This window comes from Ciconia boyciana, chromosome 5 (assembly GCF_034638445.1).
Source record: "Ciconia boyciana chromosome 5, ASM3463844v1, whole genome shotgun sequence".
In the NCBI taxonomy this organism is placed as follows: domain Eukaryota; kingdom Metazoa; phylum Chordata; class Aves; order Ciconiiformes; family Ciconiidae; genus Ciconia; species Ciconia boyciana.
The window spans coordinates 79754265-79777709 of NC_132938.1; the positions used below are offsets into that span (position 1 = coordinate 79754265).

The 23445-nt window shown below is 39.6% G+C and overlaps 1 protein-coding gene across 3 annotated transcripts in view; it reads left to right on the forward strand.

Annotated features, from left to right (window-relative positions):
• The first annotated feature begins 5284 nt into the window (after positions 1-5284).
• The window catches only part of SEC24D (SEC24 homolog D, COPII coat complex component), a 57036-nt gene continuing 38875 nt past the window's right edge, over positions 5285-23445 (forward strand). The window contains exons 1-8 of one of the 3 annotated variants that reach the window (XM_072863168.1): positions 5285-5412; positions 8338-8532; positions 10473-10599; positions 12679-12827; positions 14926-15195; positions 15991-16112; positions 19659-19770; positions 21125-21252. In XM_072863168.1, the coding sequence (XP_072719269.1) occupies positions 8382-8532; positions 10473-10599; positions 12679-12827; positions 14926-15195; positions 15991-16112; positions 19659-19770; positions 21125-21252 (1059 nt within the window). In that variant the 5' untranslated portion in view covers positions 5285-5412; positions 8338-8381. Of the gene's footprint in view, positions 5472-5572; positions 5595-8337; positions 8533-10472; positions 10600-12678; positions 12828-14925; positions 15196-15990; positions 16113-19658; positions 19771-21124; positions 21253-23445 lie in introns of those variants that run through there. The other 2 variants (XM_072863169.1, XM_072863170.1) reach the window with 2 other exon arrangements.

Below are 23445 nucleotides of genomic sequence, written 5' to 3' on the forward strand. Positions count from 1 at the left end.
ACAGTAAAGCTACTTCAGATGCTTTTGAATGTAAAAGTGAAATATATCTAAGTTTGAGAAAATCCATACATTCAGCAAGCAAACACGGAAAGGATCGTATAACTTTCTGCTGTCCTTTCTCAGACTGATGGCTTAATGTTTATTCACAGTGCTTTATATATATCATACATTATTCATCAGATTACAATAAGACGTTCTCATCTTTGTTTTTATGTTACAGTTTGTTATGTAGCAATTATGGCAAGGTAATCAAGTCTTGGGTTTTTTTCTTTAAGAACTGGTAGTGCAATCTTCTACTCTCATGCATCTTAGACAGTACTAAATTAATTAAAAACAGTAATTGAAATTCCCCAACTGAAACATCACAGCAGTTTCTCAGAACAGCGTATCTATCTCCTGTAAATGTTCCAGATCAAGTTGCCAGAATGTTGATTTCATTAGAAAACCAAAATAGCAACCATCAGTGAGAGTAAGCAGAGGAGCCTCACAGTTTGCAGATACTGAAAAATCCAGAGGCTTGAATTAGCCAGGAAGTCTTTTTTAAGAAAGCAGCCACAGTCAGTTTTCTGAAACACATTTGCTTTTGTAACGTGTAACTTGCACAGAACTTACCACATGTGGACCATAGAGCATTTTACAATCATTTCTGTTTTACTGAGTTTCAGGGAAAGAAAGTGGTTTTAGCTAATAGGGACCAACCTAACAAGAAATCAGCACCTTGGCTTTAAGGCAAGTGCCCTTTTCACAAGACCCAGAGTCTCTCCTAGGCAAATAATAGCATTAAATACTCTTTCACTTGCATATAATTTTTCTTCCCTAAATACAATGTTTTGCTTTGCGAATATGCCAGTAAACTTTACCAACGCTCTCCAAGGTAGGCAATGAATACCCTCTGCGGTGGTTGATTTTTGTCCTCTGTTTGGGGGAGTTAGGGACCATGAAGACAAAAGGGTCTATCATTGTGGGTTTGCCAGTTGCCAATGATGTTTAAAAGGGTTGGGGCAGGGAAGGAGTGACGCACTCCCAGTCCTTCCTCTCCTCTGCAGGGTATAACAAAACGCAGCCATTTCTAGGGAGGAACAATGCAGCTGTTCAAAAGCTACCAGCAACTGTACAGGTGCAACAAGATTGCCCAGTTCACAGCAGGGAATAGAGAGGAATATTCAGTCTAAATGAATTTGCAGATGAATTCAGACAGACAGAATATAAGTTTATGAATTGGAATTGGATTTACACTCCTTCTCTTCTAAAAATATTTTGGAAACGTTAATGAGCACAAGGTGTCAGGACCTCTTTGTGTACCGTATGCTGAAAGCAGCCTGAGAGGTAGAACAGCCTTTACCATCACCGTGGAGCGGGAGGTCAGTACTTAGCAGGAGGGAAAAGGGAGAATCACTTGGCATGATCCGTGTGCTCAGCAACCCCTAATTGCGTCCCAGTGGCCCCTCTGACAGGCCAGGCCCGATTTTGGTTCAATTTGTGTCTGATTTGGCTCAGTTATTGTCTGATCTTGCAAAAAAACCCTCCAAAACAGTAAGGAATTAATTCTTCCTTTATTGTGGCCCTGTGCCTGAGCTGAAACAGGACTAGGTGATAGCGGATAGTCACTGTAGGAAGTATCTATACACCAGTTACTTAAGAGACAATATGTATAGCAATGAGTGTATGCCCAGGATTTTAACACTACTGTATTATTTTCCCTGAATAACAGGAGCTACATCAGTCTAAGATTCTGAAAACCCTTTGCTCTCTGTGTTTTCATTTTATATAGGGCAGTGTTTAAAGGGTGCACTCCAATAACATTTTCTAATTGCCACCGAGATTGTTTAATCAAAATATCAGTATTCACTTCTGTTATACCCTTATTTATGTTTATATTGTGCTTAGTTTTTTATATTGGAAATGTAACTGAGTCACAACGCTGCTGTATTTCTTCTTACGGTAGTGTTCTGTTTCCTGAAATACTACATCTTTCCTTTTTCTTCATGTAGCATTTTTTAATCTGACCTCACAGTCACACTGGTTTTTTTTCAGAAAAACATAATCCCTTCAAAATTTGATTGCTTCTTTTTTACCCAAGTCTTTGCTTTCATTTTAAATGAATACAACCTTTGTAAATACTAATTTCCATTTTGCTTGTAAAGTGCTTTACACTAAACTGTAAACTGTTTTCCATAGATCTTAACTATACAGTAGGCAAAACACGAAAGAAGATTTTAGTGATTATATGTAAGCAAGACAGGAAAAGAAAGTAATCTTTTTATGTAAACAGCTTTTAGGATGCTTCTGATGTTGTGCAAAAGCAAACCTGTTGCTTTGTCTGCAGGACATACAAATGAAATTAAAAGGAGAAAAACAGTCTCAACCAAAAAAAGCCTTTAAAAATGTAGAATCTTTGGAGTTTTATGAACTATTCCTTATGATTAAATAGTTTTTTCTTCAAAGAACATACCCAATATTGCCCACATCTTCCCCTAGAGAATGGTTTAGAATATATTTTGATTTTTAACAAATTCATATAGCACTGAACTGCAGATATTTGTCTCCTCACAGCTATGTGTGAACACAGTCAATGTTAACCGCTACAAAAGCTGTACTATAGCTATCCTAGTGAGAAATACATGCCCATAGCTCAAATGCATCACAGTGTGGTTCTGATTCTTCCTGGCAGCTTATGCTAAGGCTGTATTTTAAGGACACTCTCTAAATGAAAAGGTTAGGTTAGGATTTAGGTTTCCCGGAATCACACATTGTCTTAATGCAATGTGCTATGAGATAGAGACACGGAGTCTGCAGTTTGTCCATGAGGGGCTTTTATAGACCTCCGGGAGTAACTTCAGGGAACAGATCAATCCCAAATGATTAAAATAATAATTAAAAAAAATTAATATTGGTCTCTGAAAGATCTGAGTTAGCCTTCTACAGAGCGTGTATTGGTTCTGTATCCAATAATCTCCCAAGCTGCTGGATAACTATGTGTTTTCTTTGTTTCAGAACTAATAGAAAAAATTCTGATGAGAACTGTAAAAGTGAGATTTTAGAGGCCAGGGATTTGCTATTTTTTAATATAGATGAAAAAAGCATGTAGATTTAGACAAATTCTTCTATTGACTTCACCAGTACTAACTCCAAATTAGGTCTGAAATATATGAAATCACACTGGTTTTCAGCAGCATTGCACAGGTACAACTTCAGGATAAATTATTAAGAAAGGTAATTTAACCTACAAGATCTTCGTTATTGATGATGACAGAGAAGAAACCAGTCTGATTCTCAGATTTTACGATACAGTTTAATTAAAATGAAGTGACAACAGCTTAGCAATCCTGCAATTTAATTTTATCTCATTTTTCTAGACCAGGAATGCACTTAAATCTTTAATGATGTTTCCACATTTCTGAAATTTAAAACCTTAAATTACTTTTAATTTAAGGTTTAATGGTATAGGTGGAAATGTTATAGGTGGTTATAGGTGGAAACTGTAGATAAATACTACTTGTAGCTTCAAAACATCTGGACTGTGACATGCTGGGTGCCTTTTGTCTCAGTGTTCCAGGCTAAAGGACAATGGAAGCGAAGCTGCATCCTCGAAAGAAGAGGCATCTTGACCCATTTCCAGAGCGGGCCTGAAACAGGGGAAGAACTGACAATGCCATAGCTTCCCCTTGCTATCTCTTGCTGACCTCAGCTTTCAGTTTCACTAGAGCTGATTTCAGGGAGGAGAAGTCTGAAAGTAAGTATTCAGTGGCCAGGTGAGTGCACAGTTCTTCAGTGCTGAATTATCCACAGCTGCTTACTGTTAATAGCTAGGAGCTAGACACAACAGGACTGGTGGGACAGTGACCCGCCTGTCTCCTCAACAAAATAGGGAATGTCCAAACTTAAAGCCGTTATTTTCCTCAGTGGCATGGTATTTCAGAAGAATTTTGCATAACTGAAGGTAATTGTATGTGTCCATAAAACCAGCAAAAGAGATAGGGACAACGGGTGAAACTACAGCACAGCAGTGATGAAAGGCGTTGTTTTGCATCCTGCTTATGAAAGAGTCACTGATACTCTGCAGCCAAAACCACATCCAGCTTAACTGATGCTTGTCACCTCGTGGACTAAATTTTCCATTCTGATTAGGCAGTTGTGAGAGATCGGAAAGGTTTTAGATTTTCTCTGACATATCCAACAGCATTGGCTCCGATAACATGTAGAAAACCAGCTTATGTTATTTGGTGGTGAATCCGGCCATAGCAAGAATGAAGACAGGTTGAGACTTGTTCTTGCCCGCTTCTTGTTGCTTGCTGAGGCTTCTTGTGAGTCTTTCATGTAAAGGATGCCCGTGTACCTTCATTTTGACATCTGTTTCAAAGGCACTGGGATTTTTTTCAGAATTATTTTGTATAGTAATGAATGTTTTTAACAATCTTGTCTGAGGTAGCCATTACTGAGATTTAGCACCATGTAAAACTGTTCACTACTTTCAAAAGCTTTATTAAGGTTGTAGAACAAACACTCAAAGGGTAAGAAAGTCTATGAAGCCTGAACTCCAGATGCATATGAGTTAGGAAGCTGTCTTTGAGTGATGACTTTTTTTCTTGTTGCTAATCCTCCACCACTTTCCTTTTTTTTTTTTTTAAACACCCCAATGAATGTTTGTTTTTTGACTGGGAGGAACAGTCACTTTACCAATACACCTTTCTCCTGTTACTCCCATGTTTCTACTTTGTTAATTAGAAAAACATAGACTCTATCCTGTAACCGAGGTAGTATTTTTAAATGTACTTGAACAGTAACTAAAACCAGAGTATGCAAACAGGTAAAGTACCTGTATCATATTTCACTCTAGATATTCAGGTGGCCTAATTTTACATATCTATAAATATTGCCACAGATAAAAATGTATTTTTAAAGCATATATGAGATAAAGTATCGTATTTTTAGGACATTTCCTAAAAAATTTAAAGAGGAACTTCACCCCTAACACAGAAGGAAAAAAGAACTGATGGTAACAGTTACAAGCTGCACGCACTGTGTGGGAGGGTTTCTAGTCGATCTAATCAAGCTGCTCCGTATCTCTCTCTTTGGGACCCCACTTCAGTCCCGCGGTCCCCGCCGCAAGCTTTGTTCCGAGCCCCTCACGGTTTCTGCGAACCCTTCCCCCGCACAGGCGGGCAGCGGCGACGCGGCTCTTCCCCGTCGCGTTAGGTTGCAGTGGTGGTGACTCCATCGCGGTGGCTTTCGCGCCGGGCCGCTGCCGCTCCCCCCTCCCCGCCGCCCTTCGCTCTCTCCTCACGCTCCCCGTGAGGGCACGGCGTCGCTGCCGGCAGTGCGCAGGCGCCGCCGGCGGGGCCGGGCGCGCTCCCGGGCGGCGCGGGGGGGGGCGGTGGCGCGCGGGCAGGCTCAGACGTGGCAGTTGGATGGGTGAGTGTCCCCGAGCGGAGGCGCGCGCGGGCAGGCGGGGGGCTGCGCGCGGCCCCCAGGTAACGGTCCTAACGGCCTCCCCGGGCTCTCGGCCCGCCGCCACAGCCTGCGGGGCCGGGCGGCGGGGGGCTTCTGCGGGCGCGACGCGGGGGATCGGGCCCTGCCGGCGGGGCAGCGCCCGGGTGAGCAGCCGCGGGGGGCGGCTGGGTCGCGGCCGTGCCCCGCCGGGCGGGGGACCGCCGTCAGAGGCAGCCGGAGGGGCGGTGGGAGAGGGCAGGGGCTCTGGGCGCCCAGCAGCAGCGGGAAGTCGGGGGAGCTGCAGCCTACCTGCGCGGAGCCGGGGAGCCCACGCGAGCCCCCGAGCGCCGGGGGACAGGCACGGGCACCCCCGGCGTGCCGCCTTGCTCCTGCCGCGGGCAGGCAGAGAGTCCTGGGGGAGTGGGGCGATAGCGTCGGCTGAGTAGTGAGCCCTGTTGCGGTGTTATAGTGGCTTAAAATTCTTAGTTAAGGGGGATAGAAATGTGAACTGTTTGCAGGTTTTGCACTGAAGTAAATTTAAGCTTATGTTTTCATAGCTGATTCCAAAATGTGTTATTAAAAAAATGTACAAAATGTAATGCCTGTAGCTGTATTACATTCTGTGTGTATGTGTGTGTGGAGATACATGCACACCCCTCAAGGATTATTTATCAAATTGAGATTGCAGCGTGCTCTAGGAAGGGACAGCACCTCTTCTGAGATGGTATGTTACCAAGCACAGTGAGTCTGAAGAAATAAAAAGTTAATATTTCTTCAGTTAGCTGAGAACATGATCCTCTGTTTTTGATTCCATTATCCTACTTCTACATGCACATAGTGGAGTTTTACATCTTCACAGAGATATCAGTGCAGTAGAGCATTGCATAGGTACAGCAGTCCTCTGAAAAAAAAAGGATGACAACCTATTCTGTAATAAAGGTAAATGAAATCGTGGAGAAGTGCTTGTGTTAGTGTTGTTCCTCAGGCTGGGTGGTGTAAGGTAACCTAGTGTTAAGAGACACAGGGAGAAAAAAATTTCATGTCCTTCTGTCTGGTGACACTTGTAGTAAAGAAACCCAGGGCAAGATCTGGGTTTAGCAGATCCTCTGATCTTTCTTGTGCAATTTCCAGACTAAAGCTGTATGTCTCTTGTTAGAACCTGATCGCTAAAACCTTAGGTGATCAGTTTCTATTGATACTTTGGATGTTGCCTCCAAACTATTTTCAATCGTGTGTTGGTAAATATGCTTATCTTGAGAAGGGATTAAATATGCTCAATGTTAAATAGAATGCGGAACTGTTTGATATACTTATATTATTTTGCTTATGGTTAGAGTTCCTGTCTCTCTTCAGCACAACCTTTGCGTGTTTATACTGTCTGTGGGAAGTTTGACGTGGCAAGATTTTTTTTGTGTGTGAGTGAGCAAGCTGTGGAGGAAGTCATTTCCCCTGGATGCTGTCGCAGCTAAAGGTGTGGCTGTTGCAGCTGCCTCAAAGTGAAAATCTTCCTTTATATAGATATAAAATATATATATGTCTATGCCAGAGTGTAGGTAATTTAGTGCTGACTTACTGTCTTTTGGAGCAACTAAAGCTCACACTGCCACGTCTTTTCTGATGGGGGTGGGGGAGGGAAGAAAGTATGGCTGGCAGCACGAGCCTCTCTGTTTAAACACTTTTTTTCTTCTCCCCGTGTTCACCTCGTTAACTAAGAAATAGAAGACAACTCCCTAAGATTACCAATCTGAAGCAGTTTAATACTGCAACGGAGAAATCTTATGCTACATCAAGAAGCATGGTGTAGAGGGTTGCACGGGTAATGTGTGAGGAGAACTAGGCCCTGTATCCAGCTCAAAGTGATTTCTTCTCTGACGTGGAAGATTAGTAAAACTGTTGCAGTTTTTTTAGAAATATGTGTTTAATGTTGGAAGCCTAGAGCTGGGTTTTCTGATAGGGACAGCTTTTCTCTACTGACATGTGCCAGTGCAGCATGAATTTATCTGTTGTGTTCTTGGTGCTGCGTGTAATTTTGAGGTGCCTTTGTGCGTGCATCTGGAACACAATTCCTGATCTGCTTTCATCCAGTTTGCATACTCAAAGATCACTCCATGGCTCAAGCCTAGGAATGTGAAGTATAGGTGGTTGGGAAAGTTATTTCAAAGGAACGTTTAACATCTAAAATGCTAGTTTATATCATGTATCTTTAGTTCTTTGGGGATGTCTGACCTATGTACTTGGGACTCTGCAGAAGTAGTAAGTGCTCATTCAGGGTTTGGATCCTCAGCATTTCTCAAGACAGTTTTATTTTGGGCATCAAGAAACTTAGTGGAATTCTATTTTTGTTAAATTCAATATGAAGTCAAAATTAAAAAATCACTCTTACATGGAAAAGAGAAGGCTAGCTATCACGGCTGCAAAGCGTACAACTTCAATAACTTTTCAAATCCCTTGGTGGCAGGGGCACTGTATCTGAAAACTAGTCTTACGAAATGCAATCATCTGGTTTAGTAATGCAGAATTCTTCAGATTTTCTAGTTCTAGTCTTAAATGATTGCAATTATCAGGATACTCTTTCCTGAAAGTTTCCTAAAAGTCTCTGTTATCCTGCTTAACAAAATCTGACTGCAAGAAAGAAATTAAATGTCTTGTGAATGCTCTCATCATTAGAAAGCTTTTTCTGGATTGTTTTTAATCCATTTCTGGGGTTTGGGTTTTTTTTTTTTCTTTCTTTTAACAACAGAATCAAGATGTGAAAGCAAAGGGGAAAACTGCCTGGTAATAGCAAGGACAACAAGGTCCTTTTTTGCCCTCAGATGTGTCTTTTGTCTTTTTGGGAACACAGTTCACAGCCTTTTAAAACACACAAAGAGTGAAGAGTAGTAGCAGGTGTCACTTTCTCTTTTGCAGATTCTTAAAGAGGACCTGATACTTGGAATGAGAATATTGCCATCATGAGTCAACAAGGCTATGTTGCAGCTCCTCCATATTCCCAATCCCAGCCAGGAATAGGAGGGTTTTCTGCAGGTTTTGGACCACCTAATTCTTCACTTCATTATGGGCATTACGGGGACCCTAACTCCTCATACTCAGCACCTCAACCAGGTATGAAATTGGCTTAAAATGTGTCAGAGTCTACTTTTCTATGAAGGCATTTTGCATCTCTTTTTCTTACTTGTGTCAGCACAAAATGCTCCATTTTACACTGCTTCTGCACCAGGATCCTGCACTAGCTTTGTCTGTGTTATTGTTGATGCTCAGATGTTGATGTAACATGAGTGTGTGAATTCCATTGTTCAGGAAGCAATAAGCACCAGTGCTTAATGCTGTATTATGAGTAATACCTAATACAGACAAAGGGGCGATTTCTGGGAATAGAGAAATGTTTCTCACCCTATGTGTGTTAATGGCAAGCAAGCTCTTGGAAATGGGTTGTATTGCTCACAATAGGACCCCTGTCCTACTGAATTCTTGAGCACAAACTTGCCTGTGAGTATGAGCTGGTGTTCTACTTAAGCTTGCTTAGTAGGTGATGTATTTGGATAATGAGTGGTAAGTAGAGCCCATCTGCTTTCTAACCGCTCAGGAGACAGTCACTTTCTATGAGGAAGGGCACCTTGGGTACAAGTAAATTACTAGCAAAGGGGATATTTGCTTCATTTCTACCAGCATAATCATGCTACACATAATGTAATTGACGTCCAACAGATAAACATGACTGTCTCTCCTTTGCTTTTCATTAATTTTAACTTACTGATACGTGGCTTCAACTCTTTCAAGAAGTATAATATATGAGTATATGGTGGCTGAAGCTTAAAAAAAAATAATAATTTGAGAGCATGGAATTTAAGCCTGTTTTGCTGTATGTAAGTCATGCTGGTCTAATTTCAGTAGAGTCAAAGTGGGCATGCTAGACTGGTGAATTGGGGCTGTGGAAGATATCCAAAGGGTAAGGTTTCCTCCTCCCCCTGTAAGTCTACTAATATACATAGCCAAAATAGGGAGACAGCAAGAGGGACCATCTCAATATTTTGCCTGATGTCAGAGGGGGAAATTAGTTAAAATAGTGAAGATGTCTCAAGTATTTGCTAAAGTATCTAGAAAAAAGTATTTCTTAAAATTTTTAATAACATTTAGATTATAAGTTACATTAAATTTAGTGTTGGAAATGGTGGAGTAGGGTAATGACAGAACTAAGTATCCAAGTATATTGAGGTTTTTAAAATATTCTGTGGTGTCCTTGATTTTTGTGTTATCATGAAAACAGAAAAAAGGAGTTGTTTTACCCAGTTTCTCTAAAACTTCTTATTAAAGACAGCAGGAGTTGTGTTATCTTGATCCAGAAGAACTACTTCTGGTAATTGGCTTATTGGGATACTTGGGAAAAATACCGGGTTTGATACCAAACAAATTTTTGATGTTAGAGTAATTTAAAGGGAAATAATTCAAGAAATACAGGTTGAAGAGCTGTTTATTCAGCACTGCTGTTTACAGAAATTATAATCTCTTCACAGTCACTGTTCTAGATCTGAATTAAGAACCATTTTTAGCAGAGGTTTAGAGGTTCTACATATGGAGGCTTTTTTTTTTCTTTTTTTAAAGGTTGTTCCAAGTTTTCTTTCTGACCGTGGTCTCCGAAATCAAAGGGATCTCTTGCTTCTACATATAAAGATAACTGGGTGACAGGGAATTACCAGTATCCCAAACTGAATTGCAGGGTCTGTTCATTCTTGCTTCTTTCTTACTGTCCCTCTTGGGTTCTTTTGCCGGAAAGTTACCAATTACTATTTGCTTCCTTTTTACTATCTAGTTGTCTTCATATCTGCTTCTATAGCTGACCAAAAATCTGTCCTTTCTTATGGAATCACAGAATGGCTGAGTTTGGAAGGGACCTCTGGAGGTCATCTGGTCCAACCCCCCCCGTGCAAGCAGGGCCACCTAGAGCCGGTATTCTTACTGCTAGAGGAGGACCATACACTTGTATTTCTTGGTGATCTTGTGCTTTCTTACAGGGTTCTTACATAAAAGTACTTCTTCTTTTGCAGGTGCATCGAAATCAACTGTGCCTTTTGGATCTCTGGCTCCTGTTGGACCTCCACCCCCTGGTACACGTCAATTCAGCCAGACCAACTTCCAAAATGGGCCCAGTACACCAGGGCAGCAGCCACATAGGTGACTTTCAAGAATTAATACGTGAGATCTAAGCTATTTGAGCTCTGTTACCTCTCTTCGGCCGCTTCATTGACATTTAAGTATGGCATCCCTTTTATCTTCAGCAGTTCTGACTTACTCCAATTCTGAACTGTATCTTCTAGTTTGGTTCCTTGTGATGTTAAACTGCCAGATCATACAGTGTGATCTGTAATCTCATTAAGTTCCATTTTACAGCAAGTCAGGTCTTTATCATGCATTGTTTGTTTTATTTTTAATTATTCTTTCTTCTTGATCTTAGACCCATTGCTTCAAAGCAGCAGTAAGGTGTTCTAAGTGCTGTTTGATACAGAAGTTGCTTTTTTTTTTTTTTGTTCACTTTCTGATGTCTTAATTCTCCTTTGTTGTGAGGTACTGAGCAGGTGTTATTTACAAATTAATAGTTGCCAGCGAGTTTTGACTGGAAGCTGGTGCATGTCTTGGCATCTGTACTTTCCCCCCACCTTGTCAGGATGTCTTTGCTTCATTGTTTTGGGATCACAGCCAAAGTTCCATAGGGTACTTTAAAGACATATTATAATGCAGTTTTGTTATACCCTCTCAGATGAATGCCTGCTACTCTTTCGCTTAGATCTGAGATTGGCTATGAAGAGTTTATTTGAAGTGCTGTTGTCCAGCCTCCAGGGCTTACAGGAAGAAGTGAAGGAGATAAGAGTGGGGAAGGGAGAAAATAGGGACAGGTGGAAGCTGTAAAAAGGAATCTTGGAAAAATGATCATATGAAGGGATAGCCAAGCTTTATTACACAGTGGTTATATTGCAGGTAGTTATAAATGGGTAGATATGCTTAGCTCTTTTATTTAATTCTGTCAAATGTTAATTATTTTGCCTACCTCCCAGGAGTGACAAAATTAGTTTGTGTACCTGTAGCTTTTTTAGTTTTAGTGAACTTGACACCATTTAACAATGTTCTTGTTTTAGTTGTTTGAAGACTTAATCTGCTTCTATGCTTTTTAGTTGTTGTATAGTTATTTGTGTTCAAATTAAGCCATGTATATGTTTTATTAGGCATCAAAATAGGGAAGCCTGTTTGTTGCCTGTGTGTTATCACTGTGTAATGGAGGACCCAAAGAGACTGGTGATGAATTGTAAAAGACAATGTACTAATGCATAGGGAGAAGTGGTTGTTGCCCTGAAGATGTGAAAACATGGTGAACAGGTTGACATGACCAGCTCAGCAAAATACTGATTCTCTTTCGTAGCTTCCAGTCATTGCCCTGACAGCTGCACGTCTACTGTTTTTTACCTGTTCTTGTTTTATTCCCAAATTGCTGAGAGCTGCTATTCTCGGCCAGGAAATTTCCACATCAAAATTTCAAGGAAAGTGAATTCTGTTTCTCTTGATATAGCTAGGCCCCTCCTCAGTTTTAGAGGTGGTCATAGGAAAATCAGTATAGATCTTTGGGAGATAGCCTGAGATCTTATTTTTCCAGAGTGAAATAGTCTGGTAGAAAATATCTTTATAAGCCACATATGTGTTACCTCTTTCTTTTCTTTAGTTGTTTTTCTTGCATTCGTGTTTTTCCATATCTGATAATCATGAAGCAGTTTTTTCCCTACCTGCATCTTTTTATCTCTACTACAGGGAACTCCTTAACAGTTTCTCACTTCATTTTCCTCTCTTCACAGATTTCTGTCCTAATCTTCTTCACCCATGCCCAGTAGGTGATCTTCCTTTATAAGCATGGAAAGGGGATAGAGTGATGAGAGATGTTCAGAAGCTTGTGTTTCTTAATCTTCAAACTTTCATGTAGTTATAACCACTCTCTCTTTGCCATGGCATACTCACTCTTCTTTGTTTCTAACAAGTATGCAAACAAACGTGTCTCTTTTTTTTTTTTTAAACAAGTGTGCATTCTCTCTGTGCTTCATGACTATTTTAATACGAGTATACGTTTTCTGAGCAGAACGTGAGCAAGCTCTCTTAAGAGTTCGTCTGTCATAATTGTTTTAGCACCACCCTTGAGAAGGTATGAGACCTTCTAGAATTATGATTGGTTGATGTAATTTTTTGCATAACTGCACTAATTTTTCCCTTTAGGTTTCAAGGCCCTCCACCTCCAAGCAATACAGGACCTTCCTATCCTCCCTACAGTCATCAGTCACAACCAGCCTACCCAAATACTGCATCCACTTCATCTACAGCACAACTTGCTAACCAGCTCAACAACATGCAGATAAATAGCTATGGTAATCAGTTTTATCTGATCTGACTGACTTTTTCTCAGTTAAAGCTATTAAGACTATGGTAATTAGAAACTTATTGAACTTCTATATAAACAGAAAATGAAATCTTTGACCACTATAATTTGCTCAAGTTCTTAGATTTTTTTTTTTTTAAATCATATCCTGTTCCTTAAATTGATATTCTTGGGTTAATTCTGAATTGATGTTTGATGAACCTTCCATAAAAGTCAGCTATCTTATCAGTTACTTCTCAAATTTCTTGGTGATCCTGTCGGTAACAGCCAAGGCATGAGCAATAATATGCAGACAGGGTTTCATTTGTCTCAGCTTTTTAGAGTTCTTCTCTGTTTTGAAACTATCTTATTCTTTTTTGTCCAAATCTTATAGTTTAGTTTTTCATCTCATTTTATTTGGATTTATTTTGAGGTTAAAATATCTCAAACCTAAGCCATGAGGTAAAGATGTGATCATGTGATTCTTCCATGTAAATTACTTCCCACCACTAATTTTCTGTTTGGTTATATCTGCGTTTCCTGAGTATTTCCCGGTGAAATTTACCATTTCATTTAAAAAGAGTGGAATTTAGTTAGCATCTTGTTTTGCTGAGGCCAGTGTGTTTAGGAGGATGAATTTTTTAAATGAGGATCACTTTGGTGGTTGATATCTTTGTAAGATGTGTAAAGGTGAACTTTTCAGTTCAGGCTGCACTCATACCATGTCACTGTTCCTACCTTGGCTTTATGAGTTGCTGATTTGACTTGAATGAAACCTGCATAACTACCATGGGTCTGACCCTCTGTTTGTACAATTGCTTGTGAAAACTTACATCTTCTTCCCCTTAGAAAAATTAGTTTAGACTCAAATTCAGCATTGATGTACTGAACTGCAAGTGCACAGTTAACTCAGACCTTTTCATACAGGATGAAGTGTGGCCCAGCACCTCTAGAGCACTTCATATATAGCAACTCATATTATTTAGAGCAAAAATTTTTTTTTTTTGCTTCCTGCCTTCATTATATTGTCTTCAGCAATAATTATGTAAAATATAATATTTTTGCTTATCGTGTTACACGCTGGAAGGTTGAGATACCCTTCAGACCACTGAAGACATAGATTCTTTACAACTCTGTCTCTGTGTTGGGTTTTGTTCTTCTGATTTTTCCTTAGCTGTAAGGCTAAGTTGGTGTAACTTGACAGAGTGCAGAAATTCACAGCTTGTAAAGCTACTGGAGTGATGTTTGTTTGTACCAGCCGAGAATCTGAGCTTGTGTTTTTTTGCATGTGAAATTTTGTTTTCAGTTAACATGTCTGACAGAAGATGGTTTCAATATTTGTATATTAACACATTGGTCCTTTTGCTCCAAACCTAATTTTGGTTATTTTTTTACCTTTCTTGAAAATTATTTTGCCATAGGTCTTTGGGGAGAAATTTGACTAAAAAAATGTAGATTTTGTAAAGTAATAAGTATTTACAGATGGTAAGTCTCAAAAACCCCCTGTTTCCAGGGTCTGCTTAATTCTAATTGGAATCTGGGTCTTATAAACAGCAAACTATTCCTCACCAGTGTGTACAAAATAATTCCCACATGTTTCACCTTTCAGCATCAAAACCAGAAGATAGTTGTAAACCAGATAAAATGAGTGGATTTCTCTTCCATCGAACCTGTCATGGTGAAATGCAAATAGCAGACTAACAAAAACATGTCACATAAGATAAATTGATTATTAAGCAAAAAGAGTGTTGTTTCACATTATGAAATTAAATATTATTTCAAAAGCAAATAATGATTGATGTGTATTCTAATCAAGAATTGTCAAAGGCTGTCTTCCTTCTCTCTTTCCCCATCCACCCCAGCTGCAGGGTTTTATTGAAAATAGAGTCAAAAGAAGTAAGATTGAATGTCTGAATCAGTTCAGACTTAAACTATGAGGTCAGATTTGTTATGTGAGCAGGCATTCAGAATCCCCATAATGCAGCATTGTCAGCATGGGGTACAATATTGCCTATCTGTTGTAAATCTATTGAGCAAAAATAGAACACCTTCCACACAGAGTTAGGAGGTTATCATTTTTGACTCAACTGACATAGTTTCTTGCTCAGGTCCTGGCACTACTCCGAGCTCTCGCATGTCTTCTGGACATCCATCATCTTTTCAGGGTCCACAACTACCACCACCAAGCCAGCAGCAAATTGCTTTACCACCTGGATCACAGGTTCCCCCACCAGCAAATAATGTTAATGGCCTTTGTGGTCAACCATCATTGCCTCCTATGGCCAGACAAGATGGAATCCCTGGACCTGTCCCCCCAAATCCTAACTTGCAACAGCTTTCAGGACAGCCTCCAGGGCCTGGATATCATCCTCAGCAAGGTAAGGAAGGATGTTTGTTATGTAATTGAAAACGAAACATGCATGGAGAATCACTGGTGGAACTGCGACTGTTCACAGTTGATGTTCTGCTGACTTGGGAAAACGAAAGTTTGATCCTCTTTTTGTAGAATGGAAAGATTTGCATTGTCAGTCAGTACATTCAAGGCAGGCTATGCTTTTGCTCAGAAGTTTAGCACACTGTTGAGACTGTAACAAGAAAAAGGAAATTAATTTGGACCAGGAACAGAATTATTTGGTTAGTAATGGGTAAAGGCACAACATACTACAGAAAGGAGTTTTTCTTATATTCTTAAAGGTATAGGTTGCTCTCTGTTTTACAGTACTGTCTGTCATGAGCAGCTTTCAAAAATGCTTTACTATAGCAGTAAAGAATTGTAACTGAACACAATTATTTCACCTGACATAGGTAAAACAGTTATTTTGACAACTAAAAAGCCACCTAACTAGACCAACTTGCGTTGACTGATGTTAGGGGAGAGATTCTCACTAATGTAATGGCCTGATTTCAGTAGCTGTGGTAATCTCTAATAACTGTCCTACTTGACATATACCTGAAAACTTTGGAGCCGAAGTTGTCACACTTAGTCTTATGCTTACCTTTAAAACACGGACTGCATGAGCCAAAGTAATCCATTTCTTTTACTTGCTGAAAACAGAAGGGAAGGAGAAGTTGCATTTAGCTGAGTAAGAATGAATTCTATGACAAAAGCTGATGCTAAAAATTGATAATGCAACTTAAATACTTTAAATGTATTGTCATTTGTAACTCTGCAGCAAACTATGGTCCTCAGATGGCAGGATCTCAACTGTCTTATCCTGGTGCTTTTCCTGGGGGTCCAGCACAGCTCCCAGGTCCACAGCAGAAGAAGCTTGATCCTGACTCTATTCCAAGCCCAGTAAGTAATGTGGCACTAATTTTTTATAAAAGTAAATTTGTGCTGCGTTTTAGATAAAGTAATGACAATGCTAATATTGTATTTATTTTAGTTGGTGGGGTTTTTTTGTAACATAAAATTGCGCTTAACGTGGCTTGGTTCACAAAATATGTTCCAGTCTTTGCAGTTTCTTAATTACATGCAATTTTGTACTCAGTGCTGTCAGTTTTGGATAAATTAGTGCATAATGTTAGTTTTAGTACTGAAGAGGCTTCATAACTTTATCTAACATGGGACATACTCATAGCTCCAAATACTTTAATAGAAATTCTCAACAGGATTCTTAGTATGACAGTGAGCAGTACTGAAGGATTACTTGCATTCATGGCAGCTAAGCACCTTTCCTTTTCACTCCGGAAAATTTGAAGGCTTAAACTGAGTAACAGATAGACACCTAAAGTAGGATTTGTGCAGAATACAGGTACGTGAACTCTAAAACTGCAATCCTGGAAATGCTGAGAAGTCCCATGCTCTAAAGCCACCTCACCATTTGATTTCAGGAGTTTCCCAGGAAACTAGAATTATTTGCCTGAGCATCCTTCCAGTTGCTGCAGTCTTGTAAGGATTTCCGTAGCTTGGAATATACTTAATGCTTAAGCTTTGTACAGGTTGAAGAGGCTCAGCTGTTGAAGCACGCCTGAACATGCACTGGTGGGACAGTGTCTCTTCTTATTAGAATGGTGTTAGCGAAAGAGAAAACAAGGTTATGGTTGTGTCCATCTTTCTTAAATAGTCTAATTGTTACCCAAAGGAATAGCTAGTCAGATGCAGGCTGTGTTTAACTTCTTTATTGAGAACAGCTGATTGAAATAGAGGGAGGAAATATGCTAAACTCATGGGGAAAACACATTCTGATGCACACACTTACACTGGTTCTGGCAATCGTCCAGACAGGTCAAATGTCCTCAGAGAGTCAGGATTCTTGAAGCAGGCTGTGTCCTGCAGCTTTGACGTAGAACTTTCTACTTCAAAAAATGTATTAGCCACCGCACTGTAAGCTAGTCTGGGTGAAGGAATCCTCCACTTCTCTGCTGAGGCAGTATTGCTGTACAAGAAAGAATTTGTGTTCCACTGAGATGAGGGAAAAGCATTTGTGTAAAAGCCTGACAGTGTCTAGTAGGGAGCAGCCCTGCTTCCTTAAATTGGGATATTTTGTCCTTCTAGAAAAGATTATTTGTTTTATCCAGTGATGGTTGTGATGTAAAATCCCCAGAATTTTGGAAAAATGCTTGTTGATAATCACTTAGAGGTTAACGTAACAACTGCAATTGCCTCTGTTAAAGGCAATTTTCAAGTTAAATGTAACTGAAAACCATTGTGTAAAAAAACCTGAAGTAAGTGTCTGTATAATTAACAAATGCCCTTAATAGGTCAGTTATTCCTAGTGTTTCAGTATGGTGCTTTTTACATAAGAAGGATAAAATGGTCTTGTCTAATTAAAAAAAAAAGGGGGTGGGGGAGAAGGTCTGGCATGAAAGCATGAACTGATGTCTTGTTTCAATTACTCATGTAGAATAAACAGCCTTGACTATGACAGCAATATTAAAATAGGTTGAAAGGCTTGTTTAAGCAGCACAGAGAGGATCAAAATGACATGTTTAAAAGAAACATGATCTGGGTCAATCTCTGTAAAGGGCAAAAAGCTAATTCAGAGTGAGGAATAAGTATGACCATGTGTATTTCTCTTGTTATATTTATATTGTATAATTACAGTAATGTTGCCAGATAAATTTACTTCTTATCTGTAGCCATTGTTGATTTATATTTTTCTTACGTATGTTAGAGGTTGATACGTGCTCTGACAACATCTGTGAAAACTAGCATCTGGGCTTTGTCAACAATTATTTCCAAGAACAATGATATATTTAGGTTGGTTAACTGCAGAATACCGTGGTACATTGATCCTTTGCAGAACTAAGTCTGAAAGTGGTTTGCTTTCTTCAGCCAGTGGACCTTTTTAGAGCAAAACCTTTTTCCTTCTAATGCAAGAGTTAGCAATAAGTATACGAGCCAAGGAGGCAGGGAAAAGTAATCAAGCAGAAGATATAACAAGCTCTCTGAGGAATGTATTGTATGTTTAAATTGCAATACAAAAATTTTATTGGGGGGAAAAAAAAAGTTACAGGCCCCAGATTATTTCCAGTGTGTTAGGAAATACCTCTTGGACAATGATCAATAGACTCTGTGTGACTAATTTTGTTTTTCTTCTCTGTTTGCTTTCCAACAGAGGCTTCTGAACTTCCCTAGCTATTATTAGAAATTCATGTGCAGTATAAAGGTACAATTCCATGGGATACCAGCAGCAGTGGCAAAGCCAGCTTCAGAAATTCCCTGTCTCATTCCTCTTGCCTCTCACAGCTGTTTGGCTACACTCTAAACCAGATTGCTGAAAAGATAGCTTCTTTGAGGGAAGAGGAGGAATAATGGTATCATCTCAGTGATCTGGTTTATGGTGTGGAACAAAATACAGCTTTATGTAACTTCAGTTATATCCTGAAAAGTATCAAACTTAAACAGGTGTGAGGGACTGTGCAGAAGTGACAAGGGAGGAAGTGTATGGGAAAGGAATTTGATCAATAGTAAAGCCAGCTTCATGAGCGTTTCATGACATTGCATTGTAAATTGCTATAAACTAGGCTTCAACCAGAGTAAATCTGTACATGATCAGAGCTGCCTTATTTTAATAAGAGTTTTCTATGATTGCTCTCCTTTACTTTCTTTCTAGGAGGAAGCTCACAACATGGTAGTCTGACCTAGAGAATGAAAACCCTGAGCTCCAGTGTTGAAATACTGCCTAGTGGCCAACAAGGCTTATCTCAGGAGTTTAAATTGCTGCTTTCTAAATGGCAGTGCTGAAATATAGCTCAGCTAGGAAGGTGATCTACTATGTAGATTATTGTTTATTTCTTAACTACGCTGTGCATGGAGCCTAGTCAGGAGGAATGAGGGCTAACCCCTCCCACCGTTGCAATCTGATCAATTACCTGTACATTCATTTATGAAGAACAGCAGCTGGCATAACTATGGTTATACAAAAGATAATCTGGTATATATGGCATCTGAGTAAGGTGATGCCTTACTTGCACTTCAGTTTGATCTGGGAGAATGGAAGGCCAGATTCAGTAACAAGGACTTATTTACACCATCGCTCTCCTCAATTTGCTGGCTAGCCTCTCTTGAAAAGGTCTGTCCTCCTAGCAGTCAGTATACTTACTCTAAAATACTAATTTGTTCACTGTATATAGGTCTTATCCACCCCAATGTGTAGCGTTACCCCTGAGTTCCAACAGGCAACTGCAGTTGTAAATGAGTTATACTGCTCAGCTGCGTGTATAGTTTTCTAGTTGTTGAGTGTCCCGGAAGCCTGTATTGTGTTAGGTTTTTAGCACCTCTGTATGAGACAATGTTGATAGTGTTGCTTGGTGTAGATGTTAGCATAACTGTTTAGGAATGTAACTGAATGCATGGCTTACCTTTCTCATACTGTTCTTGCTTCTTATTCATCAGATTCAAGTAATTGAAAATGATAAAGCTTCTAGGGGAGGGCAGATCTATGCCACAAACACAAGAGGACAGGTTCCTCCTCTTGTCACCACAGACTGCGTAATCCAAGACCAAGGTAATTGTCCTTGTTACTGATTTGGGAGTCTCTCTAGGTGAAATCAAACGTAATTTTTTTTAAAAAAAAGAAAGACTAAATTCTCAAATTTCTCATCTGAAAATGATGCTCCTTACTCTAAATTGGACATGACATGGGAAATTCCCTTTAAAGAAAAAAAAAAAAGGGGGGGGGGAGTCAGAAGTGGGAGTTGAATTCTTACGCCTTGGATTAACACCTCCTCTACCCTTCCTGACCTTTAAAATAATACGAATAGTTGAGACAACTTTCCTTTTTAACTTAAAATTTTTCAAGGTTTTAAATTTCAAGTTGAAAATCCTTTTTGGATTCTTCTGAAATTTTGAAAGATGGACACTAGAAGAAGCAATGAGACTAGCACTGTTTTAAGATACGAATTTTGGAAAATTCTGTTCAAGCGATAGGGCAGCGTACAAGCTGTCTAGTTGACTGAATTTTTTCCTTTGGCCAGTGTATCTGCCTTTGCCTCTGCCTAGAGCCTGGAAGTACAATATTCCATGTGCTGCTCTTGATAGCAGACTTGATATTTTAATACAGCTTAAACTGATGGTATTGTTTAGTCCAGCATTAATTTATCAGCGCTTGGATAAACTGTATAAAATGTACAAACACGTCAAGATTTTTTGGCATTATCTGAGAATGGGGTAATGCAGTTCTGATAAACAAAGAAATTCCTTTCAAGAAACTGAGCAGACCTGCAGCTTGATGGTTAAAAAAAGAGCATAAGGAAGCTGATTTCTGAACTGTTGCCTTTCAGTGCTCTTGTCTGCAGTGCACAGCACAGTTTCTCATTGAGGGAACTGAGCTAAGTGTGCAACAAGAAGTGGTGTGGTGATCTTAGCACACTGTATTTTGCAAGATAAATGAGCATGGTGATGTTAACACAGATACACTATTTTCTAAATTGGAGCTAGCTCATTAGAGCAGTCCTAACAGTAGATACCAGTCTTCAGCATTTCTTTATATAGTGTTGACATTTCCACTGGGGATTTAATCCATATTATTTTCTTTTAAGATCTTAGATATGATATGTTTCAAACTAATCTCTATTGAGATTCTTACTGCAAATAATTGTGGGGTTTTACTCGATATGTTTAAATCTCTGTTTTAAACTCAAACAGCAAGAAAAGATTTACCCACAGGGAGGGGCAATGGACTGACATATAAAGAGGAGAGATGGGCAGAAGCTTGCATGGGAGGAAAAAAAAGCATGTATTAAACTTAGCATATGCACTTGTTGCTTTATGTTGTTGTTTTGATTTTTCTGGTTTGTGTTTGGGACAGGCAGGTTCCTTTTAACAGCCTTTCATTCTGCATGCTATGTTGGGTGTTCTAGGCCACGCCAGCCCTCGTTATATCCGATGTACTACCTACTGCTTCCCATCATCTTCAGATATGGCTAAACAGGCTCGCATTCCACTGGCAGCTGTCATCCAGCCTTTTGCTATTGTTCCACCAAATGAGGTAAGGACTAACTGAATATTAGTCTTCTGTGGTTTTGTCTCCTAAATATTACAGACTTGTTCTTTTCTGATTGGGATGTGGGTGAGGGTGAAGGAGTAAGACAGTAAAGAGGTTGCAGAAGACTATGAGATGCACTTGGGTCACGATGCAACTTCAAGGGATAAAAATCTTTGTTTAGAAAAGGTACAAGAGTGACGACTGTGTAATCTGAACCACTAAGTTCCTGGTGTTCCCCCAGCTGCCTCTAGTTTATGCCAGCTTTGTCAGTTGCTTGCTCTGCTGGAGCTCCATAGGTCTAAGCAAAGACATTAAAAGAGGACGACTACAAACTGCGTCAAGTTAATTTTAAGATGTGGACAGTTACATTCAAAGAATGACATTTCTCCATTTAGTTCTTTACAAAATAATTTAATTTCACTACAGACTGAGAAGATAATGGTATTTTCTACTTGGATGAGCTGAGTCATAGAAAGAAGACAAATGTAACCACCCATTTTTGGCACTCATTTGGAGGTACTAACCTAGTCAATTCCTTTTCTCACATTACCATCTCTAATAGCCCTTCATATTCCAAACATATCCCTAGTTCTTCTGCAAAGTATTTCTGCAGGTTGGCAGTATCCTGTGGTCTTAAGACAGTTACCCAGTTTTCCTGGCATCCCCAAAGGATTTTATCAGTAGCAGGGATAAAACCAGTTTTAAAGTGCAGCATTAGCTGCATCATCTGTAGGATCATCTTTCTTGTTCTTCAACTCCTGCCCCCTGCATTGCACAGCTTCTAAATTCTGCAGCAAAGGTCTGCAGAATGCATTTCATTTTCATGTGCTGCACTAATTTACTTTCAGAGCACTGTTTGTTGGGAAAAAAACAGGGATTTCATGGAAGTTGTAGTATGTGATTGTGTCTTCAAAAACTCCTCATAAAATGCATGCACAGAAAAGCCTAATTGAAGTTGCAAAGACTTTCAGCGCTTGGTTTTGCAGTCTTTGATTTTTCTTTAACTTTGTTTTATTACTTGTAAATTCTTAGGGGTTTTTTGAAAAATATGTTGGAAAAAAACAGATGTTGTTCTTTATCAGGATGGATAACTTCCAGTCCAACAGACCTCTGTAGTTTGAATTAAGAGTATTATTTTAGCAGGGTAGTATGTAGTTATCTTCTCTGTGGTCCACAGGGAAATAGGATGTATTACTTACGGTTCTGCAGATACTGAGTCTCACCATTTGTCTGCTAGACAGCAATTTGGGGTTTCATTCCAATTCTTAAGGGGAATGTACAGACTTGGCTTGTTGCCTCCCTGCGTTTTCTCCTAGATGAAACTCCTGCTGTTGCTTTTCCACCCCTTCACTTTACCAGCCAACTTTTACTCTTTACTACCCTTTATCCCTGTTCCTGTGCCCAGGTGGCACTTACTAATTCTGCTTTCATGTTGGCTCCTCATTTATGCATCTTTCACTTTCAGTCTGCCTGTCGTCATTTATGTCCCCCATGCATGGCTTCCCTGTCTCCTGCATAGTGTCTGGATAGGGTGATCAATGACTTGTTGAAATCCAATCTCTTCTGCATACGTAAATTAGCAGTATGTACAAACACTTGTACTTGGCCAAGTTCAGGAGGGTTTTCCCAGGGTTGGCAAAAAGATGTACTCGGTGACCTACCCGTTCTGAAGTGTTAGTGCTCTCAAGCTGTTGGAAAGGTCAGTGGAATTCATTACTCTGTAAAGACCAGTGTATTTTTCCCTAGCCTCTTTCTTGGAGGAGGCTAAAAAAACTCCAAAAAATGTCTCTCAAAATTGGCCAAAGTCCAGCATGGAAAATTTTAGTCTGAACAATTATAGCTTGGTAAAGTTGTAAGAACTGAAGAGATGGTGTTACAGTAGGAAGCACTGGGTAGTCTTAGCTGAGGCAGTTTTTCTGAGGCTTGCCTGTGCCCTTTGTCTTCACTGCTGCTGCCAAAATAAGATCTTGCTCTTAAGATCTTCTAATAAAAATGGTCTTCCATATGGGATTTATAACAACTTTAATTCTGAAAAGCCACTTAATTTGAAAGAACTGGGCTTTTTATAGAGGTAAAATACATTCAGGGGCTTATGTGTGTTTCTGAATTTCCTAGTATGGTGCATTCTGCCTGGAACTAGTGACTGCAAGGCACAGAATGTTCTTCATTTCAGAATATCTACCCTATCTTATGGAT